The sequence below is a fragment of the Telopea speciosissima genome, chromosome 9 (assembly GCF_018873765.1).
Source record: "Telopea speciosissima isolate NSW1024214 ecotype Mountain lineage chromosome 9, Tspe_v1, whole genome shotgun sequence".
Classification (NCBI taxonomy): Eukaryota; Viridiplantae; Streptophyta; class Magnoliopsida; order Proteales; family Proteaceae; genus Telopea; species Telopea speciosissima.
In genome coordinates, this window is record NC_057924.1 from 58,708,757 (window position 1) to 58,720,587 (window position 11,831).

An 11,831-nucleotide genomic window follows, 5' to 3' on the forward strand; every position below is an offset into this window, starting at 1 on the left:
TGAAGAAGGAAAACCATTGATTTTTTTTTTATTTAATGAAAAATCATGAAAACACAAGAGGATTATTGATATTCGAAATTTCAGTTAGAATAGAACATCAGAGGCTCTGGGATTTGGAGCATTCTCTGGGTGACAATAAATTGTTTTGAACTTAACCTTTCAGAGTATTCCGTTCTGGGTTACCTGATCTACTAAACCCATTACAGAATCACCCCAAGAAAAAAATCACAGAAAACTGAAGAAGCTCTTGTTGGATTTGTGGAATTGAATAGAGATTGGATTTTAGTTGAGAATAAACATTATTAAACCCAAATTAGAATGCCTTGAAATTCTCGATAAAAATATAAAACCAATTAAGGAGCGTTCTTCCAGTGACGGTTTCATAGTAGATGAGTTCTTTGTTTTTTTTCGGTAAACGAGTAGATGAGTTCAAAAGAGGAAAAAAAAAAAAAAGCTATCTAATGATTCAACGAAAAAGATGAATCACGATGGGGTTTAGCAGAGGATGACCTACTGTTACCTTAACCCATCTCCAATAAAGTGAGAGAGTAACTGTTCAACGGTTCAGATTTTATGTTATTAAATCCAAGATTAAGAATGAAGAATGTCTTGTCAACATGTATTTTGACATATGCACCGCACCCATTTAGCCATTTTTTTTTGTTGATAAAATCAAACAAAATTTATGATGACATAATGATTGATTTATGTGTCCATCCTTTTGTTTTCAAAAATTCAAAATTTTTTGAATTTATTCTTTTGTTCTCTTTGCTTTCAAACACAGCCTAAATGCCTGATGGGATTGAAATTATGTCTCACATTGACGAAAGCTGACTACAAAAACATCACAGTCAGCTAAATCAACGTTTGGGGATCATTAGGCTTATGTGGGGCCTACAGGATCCATCATGCTTAAACTAACACCCCAAATAATCTCTTTATATATTTAATGCGTTTATCTTTACCAAAAAAAATATATATATATTTAATGCGTTTATTATTTTCCCTCGTTTTTAACCAGATTTAAATTTAAAAGAGGGAGCAGCAAACGAACAAATTTACAAACCCCACACACACACAAAAACGGAACACAATGGAAGAAAGAGATGACTCCGCTCTGATTCGCCCCGTTTCGCTCTCTTCGCCTCCTCGTTCTCCTTGTCCGTACATTACATAAACCCTTTCTGTCTCTGTCTCAGATCTGCAAGAAAAAAGGGCTTTGTGCTTTTGATTTCGTTCGATCGAATTAGGGTTTTTTGTTATAATGTCATCTTTGTTCTTCTGATACATGGCAATGTGCTTTACACAGGGTGTGATTTTGGGTTCTTCCTAGGATTACTGAGGAGGATGGGGTGTTTCTTCGGATGCTTTCGTGTTGAAGACGATAAGCGATCTCATGTTCATCTCGTTTCTGACATAGTTCCATCGAAGAAGAGAGTACGATCTTTTACTCATTTTCTTGTGATGAATTCTCTTTCATTTTGAATTTCTTCATTGGACTTGATGCTTTATTTGATTTATGCAGTGTATACTGAATAGTCATTCGTCTTCTATTGTTGGTTTCTTTTAATTCTGCAGGATTCTTTATTCTCAAGAAATAAACTAGGATCTTTACTCCCATCTGAAGGTAAATCAGTTGCTTTGGCCTTCCAATTTATTTGGAAATGTGCAGTTGGATTTGGTCCTTTATTTTGATGCAATAGTTCGTTTTGAATTTTTCTATTTTTTCAATGTTTTTTATACTTTCTGTAATTGATCGTCTAGAATTTAGTAATCTTTCAGAATTTCATTTTCCCCTAGCCAATTTGCTCAATTGATGAATTTGTTTGTGATTTTATCATCCAAGAGAAAGAATCTTCCCCTTGCAAGGATACGGGATGTCATGCTTTAGGATCTGCACTGCTTTATGGAGATGGTGACGTGAGGGAGCTCAGGGACGAGGTATGTGTTCTCTTTGTGGTTCCCATCCTTCCCCCTCCCCCCCCCCCCCCCTCTTTTTTTTCTTGGTTGTGTTTTTCGGTTTTGCATTTCAAGATTGAATCAATGTTGTTTTGACCATGCACAAGCTGTCAGAAAATTACATTCAGTAAATTAGTTGAGCTTGATTACATTGGTAGTCAATGGTATATCTTCATTTGCTTCCCTGAATGTGGGATGCTTCTGCCATTCAAGAGGTTATATTTGAACTTTCAAAGGTGATTCTGCTTTTAATTTTTTCAATAGTACTCAACTTATGACGGATTTCCAGTGCATAATCACGACCTATTTTCTAATCTATAGATATACATTAGGTTTCAGCTTTTGAGGAGGTAGGCTATGAATCTAGTGTAATTTAGTTTCTTGCTGCTTAATGGTTCCAGTAGACAGATTGGGGTTCATTCTTTTTGGTTTGTATTTTTTTTTCTTCTCTGCAAACAGAAACTAAAAGAAGGGATGTGTCGTATTAACATGGCAAAAAACAAGTGTAGATAGCCTAATTACAAAGCAAACAGGGTAGACATGGTGGGCAACAAACTCAGCCGCCAAGCCTCTTTGCAAGGCGAATCCCAACCGAGCATATACAAAATGGTCCGGATCGCTAGACATGGCGTTGGATTTAATATCCCGAGATATACGTGCCATAAGGGCAACTGCATCGTTGGCCATTCTGCCAAAAGTGTCCATGGCGAAAGGCAAAAAAGAATGCAAAACTAAAAGTGGATGCTCAAATCAGATGCTAGTTTTTCTCTGTTAATGTTATGAACTATGATGTTATTAATTGCTTACATTTTCATTTGGTGTTTTGATGACTCTGTGATTCTTGATTTTCTGTCTTCTATTAGTGTCATCCAGGTTGTGGAAGCTCACATTTGCATTCTTACTAGAACAATATATAGTAACAAAATTAGTTAAAATAACTTTTAAGGAAAAACAAATGAATTACTAACATTGTTATTGTTTTTGTGGCTGAATGTTGTACTATTCAGCCATCAGTAGAGAGAGACAATGATGAGATTAAAAATAAAATGAATGGCAATATTGATTTGAATACGTATTATACACTAAATTTCTCCAAATCCTATACATCTCTTGTGATTTGATCTGTGAAGTGTTTGATCCTTGGCATCCAAAAAAGTAGATTCTCACGTTCCCAGTAGCTTCTGAACACTCTTGAATTTCTTTATCTTCCCAAATAAATTTCTTTATCTTCTCAAATAAACATCTTGGTTGTGCTTTGATTGCTGGAACACTTGATCTACACTTATGTAAGTGAAGTAGAGAGGCTGGAAATGTAAAAGCCAAACCTTCTTATGGGGTCTTTTCATAACTCATACATGGATGTTTGCACGTTGCTAACCTTTTGATCCTTAAAAACTTATTTAGATTAATTTAATCCTGATACCATGTGGGGGGGGGGGGGGGGGGAGGGGGTAGAATCCTTCAGATGGATGATAATGGAATATGCCTTCTTTTATGGATGCAATTACAGTTTGCTGTTCCTTAATCATGTTTCCATACTAGAAATTATGCTTTTCTTTGGTTCATGCCTTTTTTATTCAGTACTATTGAGCCCCTGCATAATGAATTAATGTTCAGTCATGATCCTTTTGACAGGCCAAATTTCTTAAAGCCTGTGGTACGCTGCAGGTGACTCCTGAAATTTTGAAAGCATCTGAGAAAGTGAAAGATTCACCACCCCGTGATGGAGAGACAGAACCTTCCAGGTTCTACTCATGGCTTCCCATTTCTTCTCTCAAGAAATTGCAATTGGAGGAGCAACCTGATCAGGCGTCTATATCCCCTGTTAAACTTTGTGAAGATCTGGGAAAGGAACTGGGTTCTCTCGAGCACGAACCTAGCAGGTTGAATTTCTCTCTTTTGTCAACTACCTGTTCTGTCTTATTTCACATCTAGGTACATTGGGGTAATTGTCTGAATGAAACTGGCCCACCAAAAGGTAATCCACCATAAGGTGACCATTGCCATCAATGCCTAACTTGGCTCTTTTGAGTGATGGCTACCATTCAATATCTTCTATTACTTTCAATATTTAGAAGAAAGGAGAGGAAAAATAAAAAAAGAAACTAAAAAATCTGTAAAAAAATGTCTGTGGAACATAGGGTGGTGTTCATTGTTTGCTCCTAATATGAAATGATCCTTCTGGGAGATCAATCACAGGTTGCTTGTATCATGAGTATGGCTATTTTCAAAGATGGACAATTAGTTTATTTCTCAAATTTGTATAGCTGACTGATGTTTGACTTACTTCATTACTTCCCAAAGCTGTATGTCCAAAGGAGAGCTGGAAGAGAAGAATTGTACCAATGAAGGTAGTGAGTTTGAGAGTCCTGACTCAGAAACTACAAATCTTGTTCCTGGAATTGGCAATGAAAATTTCTCCTCAGTGACTCCTGAGGCTGTGGCAGTAGATATTCAATCCAAGAAGAAGAGTGTGCGCTTTGAATGTGAGACAGAAGTGGAATCGCTTACCTCAAATGGCGAGAGTTTAAAGCAATCTGATGTCCCAGGTAGTCATAATGGATCCAATCATTCTCCTTATCCAACACCATTAAGACTAACTGACGAGATGCAGACTCCTGGAACCATTTATCCAATAAGCCGAGGGAGCCTTGCAAATGTGAAGAATACTAGGATCAGGTCCCAGTATGTGTATCCAGTTTTGAATCCTGTTGAGAACTTCTCTCAGTGGAAGGTACTGAAGGAAGAAGATGGTAATACTTGCCTACAAGTTGGTCAACAAAGAGAATCTATTGACAAGTGTGGACCTGCAACTCCTCAGTGTACATCTATTTCTTTCTCCAATAACTCAGAAATGCTCCATGAAGGTGCAGCTACAGTTGGCAAAGACTTGAAGCCGGATGCAAGCTTGGTTCACTGGTTGAAGCCATCACCATCTCCAGAAAATGACAGGAAACAAAATAGTGGTGCTTGGTCTATATCTGGTGGAAAATCTCCTAAAATATCAGATGAGGACAGCAGGCCTATTCTTGGGATGGTTGCTGCACACTGGAATGATGATGGGCTATCTCATGACTCACCTAAGTGGCAGGATGGTAACGGAATCCCAAATTCAACTAGCAAATACAAGGAGGTAATCTTCGTAATCTTTTCTATACATATTCTTTTTCTGTAACATGCATTTCTGGTTACTATCTGTTCCTCTTTATAGGATCAAAGAGTCAACTGGCATGCAACCCCGTTTGAGGAAAGGTTAGAGAAAGCATTGTCAGAAGAGTGCAATCTCTTTCAAAGGTAAGTCATCTTTGTTCCCTTTGGCACTTCACTTTGATTCTATGTTGTGGGTTATGTGACCAGGGTGCCCATAGGAAGTCAGTCTTGATATTGAGCTATCTCGATTTTATATGCATGAAAGAGCCATATGCTGATTTTTATTTTGTGGAATAGGTACAATGCCACTTGCAGAACCTATTTTATATATCAAGAATGCAGTAATAAAACTCAAGACCCTTCATAGGACCAACATGTGTGTGTGTGTGTAAATTGTAAATTAATAGTTTACAGTTGTCACTGAATGCACTAAAACTTGGAAGCTGCTAGCAGTGGTGTTTGGTCTTAAATAATCTCTACTATATATTATATACAAAAGTTCAATTGGTCCTGCTCTAATGGCGAGAAAATTCCAATTTTTTTGTGCTTTCTAGTCTTTGTTTATTTTGACATTGAATCTGATCTAGATCACTCCTTATAAATTGTCATTTTGATGATAGGAAGCTAATCAGTGGGAGCCCTATCATTTTTGAAGAGAATGAAGAGACTGACACTGCTGTATCTCGATTACACACTTCGGCCCAGTGATCGCTGTTAATAGAACCAGGTGATTGTTTTATCTTGCATTTTATGTGATGTCAAGGCAGCCAGGGATATATCTCATTGTCTTACATTTGATCTTTAGGTTACTACCTTGTGGGATTGGGAATTTATCCAGTGGACTGCTCCAGCTGATGTACAAAGTGGACATTTACTTTTCAGTCTCTAGAGAAATAAATTGGGTTCTTCATAAGCTGACTGCTGCATGACAACTGATAGCAATGTACATAGGGGTATATGGATTGAATTTTGAAGACTACTCTTGAGCTCATATGTTACATGCTTTCAAATATATTGGACATTTGAGTGAAGTGATGTTTCTGGTTTTACTACATACTAGTATCTCTGGTTCAAAGTGATTTTGCTTAATCCTGTATTAATTGAGTTTGAAAAACGAAAATCCATAACCGCCTAGATTACAAGATCTTAGGAAGGTTCTCAAATTTGGGAGCAGTTTTCTGGACACTTTGAAAGAACAAACAACTGAAGTCAAGGAACTCGGACCGTTGGATGTCTGAGCTGCCACGTGGACATCTACACCTTGAACTGTTGCACTGCACACTTTTAGGGAATTGAGGAGGATTAAGATCCTACATTCGGGTGACTCTTATGGAGAGGATTCAATTTCATATATGAAACCTTGCATGTTATGCATTTTATTAAAAACTCTAATAAGTGGTACCTTCCTTGGAATGTAACCTACTCTGCAGTCTCTTAACTTGATAACAATGGTGCAATGGTAGATGTTAGCTCTTATTTAAATTAAACAACAGAAAGAAGCAAAAACCCTCTTCCCTCTTCATGTCAATCCCAAACCCATTCTGCAATCTCTTGCTGGTTCCCACTTCAGTCCTAAATCCCACTTCAGCTCTCTCCCATTACGTCCTTAATAAAGCATCCAAGAGAAGTAAATGAAGATCCATCGTCCATCAAAGCCCTCTTTCTCTTCTCCATTATTTCCTTGACCCTCATCCTCACCTCACAATCGGAATCCATCAAACGCGACACCCCTCTCTCCACCTCCTCTGCCGTCACCAAATCATCTCCTCCCCTATAAGCCAAACTCAACTCCACCACTAACCCTCCCAACTCCCTTACCATCTCAAACCCATTCAGATGCTGCTCCGCATACAAAGGCCATGCTGCAATTGGCACACCAAACCACAAGCTCTCCAATATCGAGTTCCACCCACAATGAGACACGAACCCGCCTATCGCACGGTGGGCCAGCACTGCCGTCTGTGGAACCCACCCGCACACCAACCCTCTTCCCTCCGTCCGATTTAAGAATCCCTCAGGCAGTACCTCCCCGGTGTTCTCATAATCGGTCGGCGACGCAAGCTTATCCTGCTCCGGTGGCCGACGTAGGCACCACAAGAAACGGTGCCCACTCCGCTCAATCCCAAGGGCAATTTCCTTCACCTGCGCTGCACCGAAACTTCCCCTGCTTCCGAAGCACAGGAAAACCACAGACGATGGTGGCTGATCGTCCAGCCACCTCTTGATGCTTTCTTCCAACGGGGTCTGATTGTGAACCTGACCGTGCAGATCAATTAACGGCCCAACCGGGTACACCGGCGGTGCCTGGATTCGACCGCCGGAGAACGAGTTGAGCGCGGTGGGTTCGAGCTCGGCGAATGTATTTACGATAATACCCTTCGCTTCTTTAAACCTTTGGCCGTGGTAGACATACCAGTCGTAGCCGTCGTTCTTTTTGCTCCACAGTGGCAACGGCAACACAGAGTGGGGAACTGGGTTAGTGAAATTCGGAATACTCAACTCTGTGACCGAGTCTTTAAAATCGGTGTCGATCTGGTTGTGGAGTTCAGGGAGGTGGAGGAAGAGACCGAGCAGGCCAGCAGTGGAGGTGAAGAAGATGTAGGAAGGGACACCGAGTTCATTGCCAACGTCGATCAAGGTGGTGCAGAAAATATCGATGACTAACCCTGCGAGTGGAGCCCGAGTTGGAACGGATTGAGAGTCTGAGTCGGAGAGGAAGAGATTACTGATTGTTTGCTTGACGAGTGGTTTATGGGTTTCTACGAGTACAGACACGATGCTCTCTCGGGTTCGGAGATTGGATGATGAAGGAGGCGGGTCAAGGTTTGGGAGATGGATGAATCGGAGCCGAGGAAGGGAATCGGCGAGCGAATCGGTGTAAGAGGTGAAGTCTGAAGCAGAGAGGCTGTTGATGACAAGAACGGTAATGGAGAAACGATCGTCTCGGTCGAGGAGACCCTTGGCAAACTCCATCATTGGAACAAGGTGACCGATTCCCATGGTTGGGAAGAACACTAACTCTGCTCTCTTCTTCATCCTTCACCTTCTTCTTCTTCTTCTATGTTTTTTTTTTCGATTGCTATGGGACTTAATCAGCTAATTGACAGAGAATGGCCGGAATATGCCTGGAAATCTGCGGAAACGTCACTCACCTTTGACTGTATTGCACGTTGGGCCCCACCCAAATTAAATTGATGTTTATCCCGTTTCCAGAAAGAGCCCCGGAGAGTACCCCAGTGTACACAGATATTAAAATAGTCGAATCATTGGGGTCTACAGTGGAACTGACTGGGGTCTATTTCTCTTTCTCATCAATTACATGGTTTGTTGGATTGACATCTATCCTTGTATGCTCTAGAAACCTTTTAATAATTCTAAAAAAAAAAGGTAATTTACAAAATACCCTTAAAAATGGAACGATACTTAAATTACCCACTCTTATTTAAAAATATTCAGAACACCCCTAGAGCCCTATATTATAGATTAGCCCTTATCATTAGTTTTACACTGTTGAAGTCAGGTGGTTAAATTTTTTTAAAACCCTAAATTACTCTTGATTAGTGTATAGTTACTATTTTACCCTTGAAATATGAAAATCCCAAATTCGACCTGATCGTCTTCCTTCCTCACACCACCCTCTTTCTATTTGACCTGCAACTCCAATCTGAAGCAGAAGTCACATCTATAAGATCTGAGACTTTGCTTCAGATTGATGGCACCCAACACCTTAATCCTGTCTGCTTCCGGCTCTCGATGGAATTATGATGTATTTCTGAGTTACGAAGAGAAGGAACAAGAAACAATTTCACGACTAAACTCTACGCTTCCCTGGAGAGGAAAAAGATCAAAACACTCAAGGAAGATAGGCACATGAAAGGAGTAGAGCATCTCTCTGCAACGCTCGGGATCCAAAAATCCAGAATGGCCATTATTATATTCTCTATGAACTATACGGTGTTTTGAAGAGCTTGCCTTGATAATGGAATGCAGGAAATATTTTGGCCAAAAGGTATTTCCTGTTTTCCTCATGGTGTCGATCCATCGGATGTCATTATCGTCTCCTTTTCCCTGCTTGGTACAGTAGTTCAGCAGTTTTACTCATAGGGAGCTGGAAATGATGTTTAACCCCTGCTCGAACACACTGTCCGAGGGAGGTTAAAACGTCATTTTCGTCTCCCAATGAGTGGAATTGGACCACTGTACAAAGACAGGGAACAGGAGAGGAAAAAAACTCCAAAACTGGAGGTTAGCACTGAAAAAAGCAGGTGGACTCCGTGGATGGAACTTGAATGCCGTTTCTGTTGTTGTCGGATAATTACTTCCTGTCTTAAGAAACTCTTGTTTCTCTCTCTTTCCTGCCTTAAGATATTCTTCTCTCTCTTTAACGGAATCCGTAGTTGTTAGTGTTGGAAATGTATCCATAAAATCCTTAGATGTGACTATAGATTGGGAGGAAGAACAAGGGAGTGCAGATTCTATGTCATGATGCAGCAAGGGAAGAAGAGGGGGGTTACAGAGCAGCAAGAGGAAAAGGGGGTAGAATGGAAGAATGGGGTTAAAGTAGCAGAGAAACAAGAGAAGAAGAAGGGGTTTCAGTCGCAGAGCAGCAACGGGAAGAAGAAGGGGGTAGAAGGGGTTTACTTGAGTATCGCAGCAATAGCAGACCAACAAGAGGAGAAGAAAATGGAAGAGAAATGCCGTAGCAGAGGAGCGAAAGGAGAACAAGAAGGAGAAGAAGAAAATGAAAGAGAGACTCACCGTAACAGAGGAGAATGCCCTAGCAGAGGAATGGGTGCTCCAATGGTAAAAATGAAAATTTTGTTTTATTTGTTTAAAGGGTGAACGGGTTTAGGGTAAATGTGATATTTCACTTTTTGGTTCGACTTAAGATAACACTATTACTGTAGAGGAGACGGATGAGTATTTTCAAATAAGAGGGGGTGACTTGAGTGTTGTTCCATTTTTAGGACGTGTTTCGTAAATTATCCATGAAAAAAAACTTTTAGGGAAAGAGATCGCTTCCTAGGCGTCTAGAGTCTGCATGCACATTGGCCAATAGGAGTGCATGCATAAACATCGACCTTGGTGGGATTTTTGATTTTTCATGGGGATAGCATGGTCATTTCACATATTTTTATCGTAGGAGCCACATGACACTCATCAATTACATGGTTTGTTGGATTGGCATCTACCCTTGTATGCTTTAGAAACCTTTTAATAATTCTAACAAACAAAAAAAAAACTTTTAGGGAAAGAGATCGCTGCCTGGGCATCTAGAGTCTGCATGTGCACTGGTCTATAATAGTGCATACATAAACATTGCCTTGGGTGGGATTTTCGGTTTTTCATGGGATAGCGTGGTCATTTCACATATTTTTGTATCTAGGCGTAGGAGCCACATGACCAGGTAGCATTCTTTGCCACAACCTTTTGATAATGGGAAGTAGTGTTCTATTCAAGAGTGTGGTTTACGCCAGCACTCCCATGTGTCTATCTCTCTCCTCCTCAAAACAAAGGGGCAGAGGTGTCTTTTCAAATGGGCAGGAGAGAGATAGACTCATGGGAGTGCTGACATAGGCCACACTCCCGGACAGAGAACTTTCTCCCTTAATATAAGGTTTGATTGAGAGCTAGTATTGTCTTCACGATCTTGAATTTCTTGGCATGAATATCTTGTCATAGGACCTATAGGAAGAAAACCTAGCAAACCATGACAACAAAACTGCCAATTTAATACAACAAACTTATTATGCTTGAATGGGTTCTTTGATCAATTGTCAAAAGAAAATGACAATAAGCCATAGGTTTTCAATTCGAATTTTGATTCAAAATTTTTTGCAATAGCAAATGCCTAACCTTGATAAGCTTATCAAGACAATTCCAATATATGTCATATAACAAGTCAAATTTTATGAACAGGTAGACCCCAAGTGTCTTTACTTACATATAAAATTTCGACCCAGTCAATTTTTCAAGCGGCAAATAAAGAATTGAGGAGTGATTAATGTAGTATAGATGGGAGGTTGTTTGATTAAATTAAAAGGAAAATTTACACATACCACCCCTGAGGTTTGACGAAAGGATATTTTCACCCCCCAGTTTTGAAAAATTCTGCGTACCCCCTTGAAGTTTGCAAACGGTAACAAATATGCTCATTCCGGCATTTCATGATTAACACTGTTAAAAATTAGATTTGAACTGAAAGAATTGCCACTACAAGAGAAAAAAATAAAATAAAATAAAAAAACACCTGCAACTAATTTTGGGAAGATGAATTGTAGGCATCCTTTCCCTCCTCCTTTCTCTCTCTCTCTTGTAATAACGAGAACTCTCAGCCAGAGATTGAGATTTCAATGGCCTTCACCTCTGGCTTCTTCACTTCTTCCTTGAGCACAGTAACAGTGAGCACTCCATCATCTATGGCAGCCTTCACCTGATCAATCTTGGCATTCTCAGGCAACCTGAACTTGCGCAGGAACTATTATCCATGGCAGCCTTCCCCTGATCTACTTCTTATTTGTATGTCTTCATGTGCAGTGCCGCACCGAAATTGCGCAAAACAAAACCCCCTTTCATCACGCATCCGCCCTTCCCTTTTCCTCTATAGTCACTTCCGCTACCCACCGAAATCAAATTATTAAAGACAAACAGTAAACGCGAAGCAAATCAAAGTAGCAACGCAAGCAAAGCAAAAGCGAAGAAGAAGAAAAGCAAAAATCTCT

At 40.0% G+C, this 11,831-nt stretch overlaps 2 protein-coding genes across 2 annotated transcripts; one reads left to right on the forward strand and one right to left on the reverse strand.

The window, feature by feature from the left end:
- The first annotated feature begins 1,049 nt into the window (after positions 1 to 1,049).
- Positions 1,050 to 5,274, forward strand: LOC122639464 (protein JASON-like). The gene is made up of 7 exons (XM_043832333.1): positions 1,050 to 1,160; positions 1,310 to 1,437; positions 1,579 to 1,627; positions 1,847 to 1,941; positions 3,628 to 3,842; positions 4,264 to 5,092; positions 5,171 to 5,274. Exons 1-7 carry the CDS (start codon positions 1,094 to 1,096, stop codon positions 5,255 to 5,257), a joined length of 1,470 nt encoding a protein of 489 aa, XP_043688268.1. The 5' UTR covers positions 1,050 to 1,093; the 3' UTR covers positions 5,258 to 5,274.
- Positions 5,275 to 6,655: 1,381 nt separating this feature from the next.
- LOC122639763 (anthocyanidin 3-O-glucosyltransferase 2-like) lies at positions 6,656 to 8,172 on the reverse strand. Its single transcript, XM_043832705.1, has one exon. It carries the CDS (start codon positions 8,143 to 8,145, stop codon positions 6,694 to 6,696), a length of 1,452 nt encoding a protein of 483 aa, XP_043688640.1. The 5' UTR covers positions 8,146 to 8,172; the 3' UTR covers positions 6,656 to 6,693.
- Between the last annotated feature and the right edge of the window lie 3,659 nt (positions 8,173 to 11,831).

What these genes read in the sequence shown, in the direction of transcription:
- LOC122639464 (XM_043832333.1), top strand. Translation starts at nt 1,094, where the DNA reads ATGGAAGAAAGAGATGACTCCGCTCTGATTCGCCCCGTTTCGCTCTCT. An exon ending in TAGTTCCATCGAAGAAGAGA is followed by an intron (nt 1,438 to 1,578) that starts GTACGATCTTTT and finishes TTAATTCTGCAG; the next exon opens with GATTCTTTATTCTCAAGAAA. An exon ending in CAACTAGCAAATACAAGGAG is followed by an intron (nt 5,093 to 5,170) that starts GTAATCTTCGTA and finishes TCCTCTTTATAG; the next exon opens with GATCAAAGAGTCAACTGGCA.
- LOC122639763 (XM_043832705.1), bottom strand. Translation starts at nt 8,145, where the DNA reads ATGAAGAAGAGAGCAGAGTTAGTGTTCTTCCCAACCATGGGAATCGGT.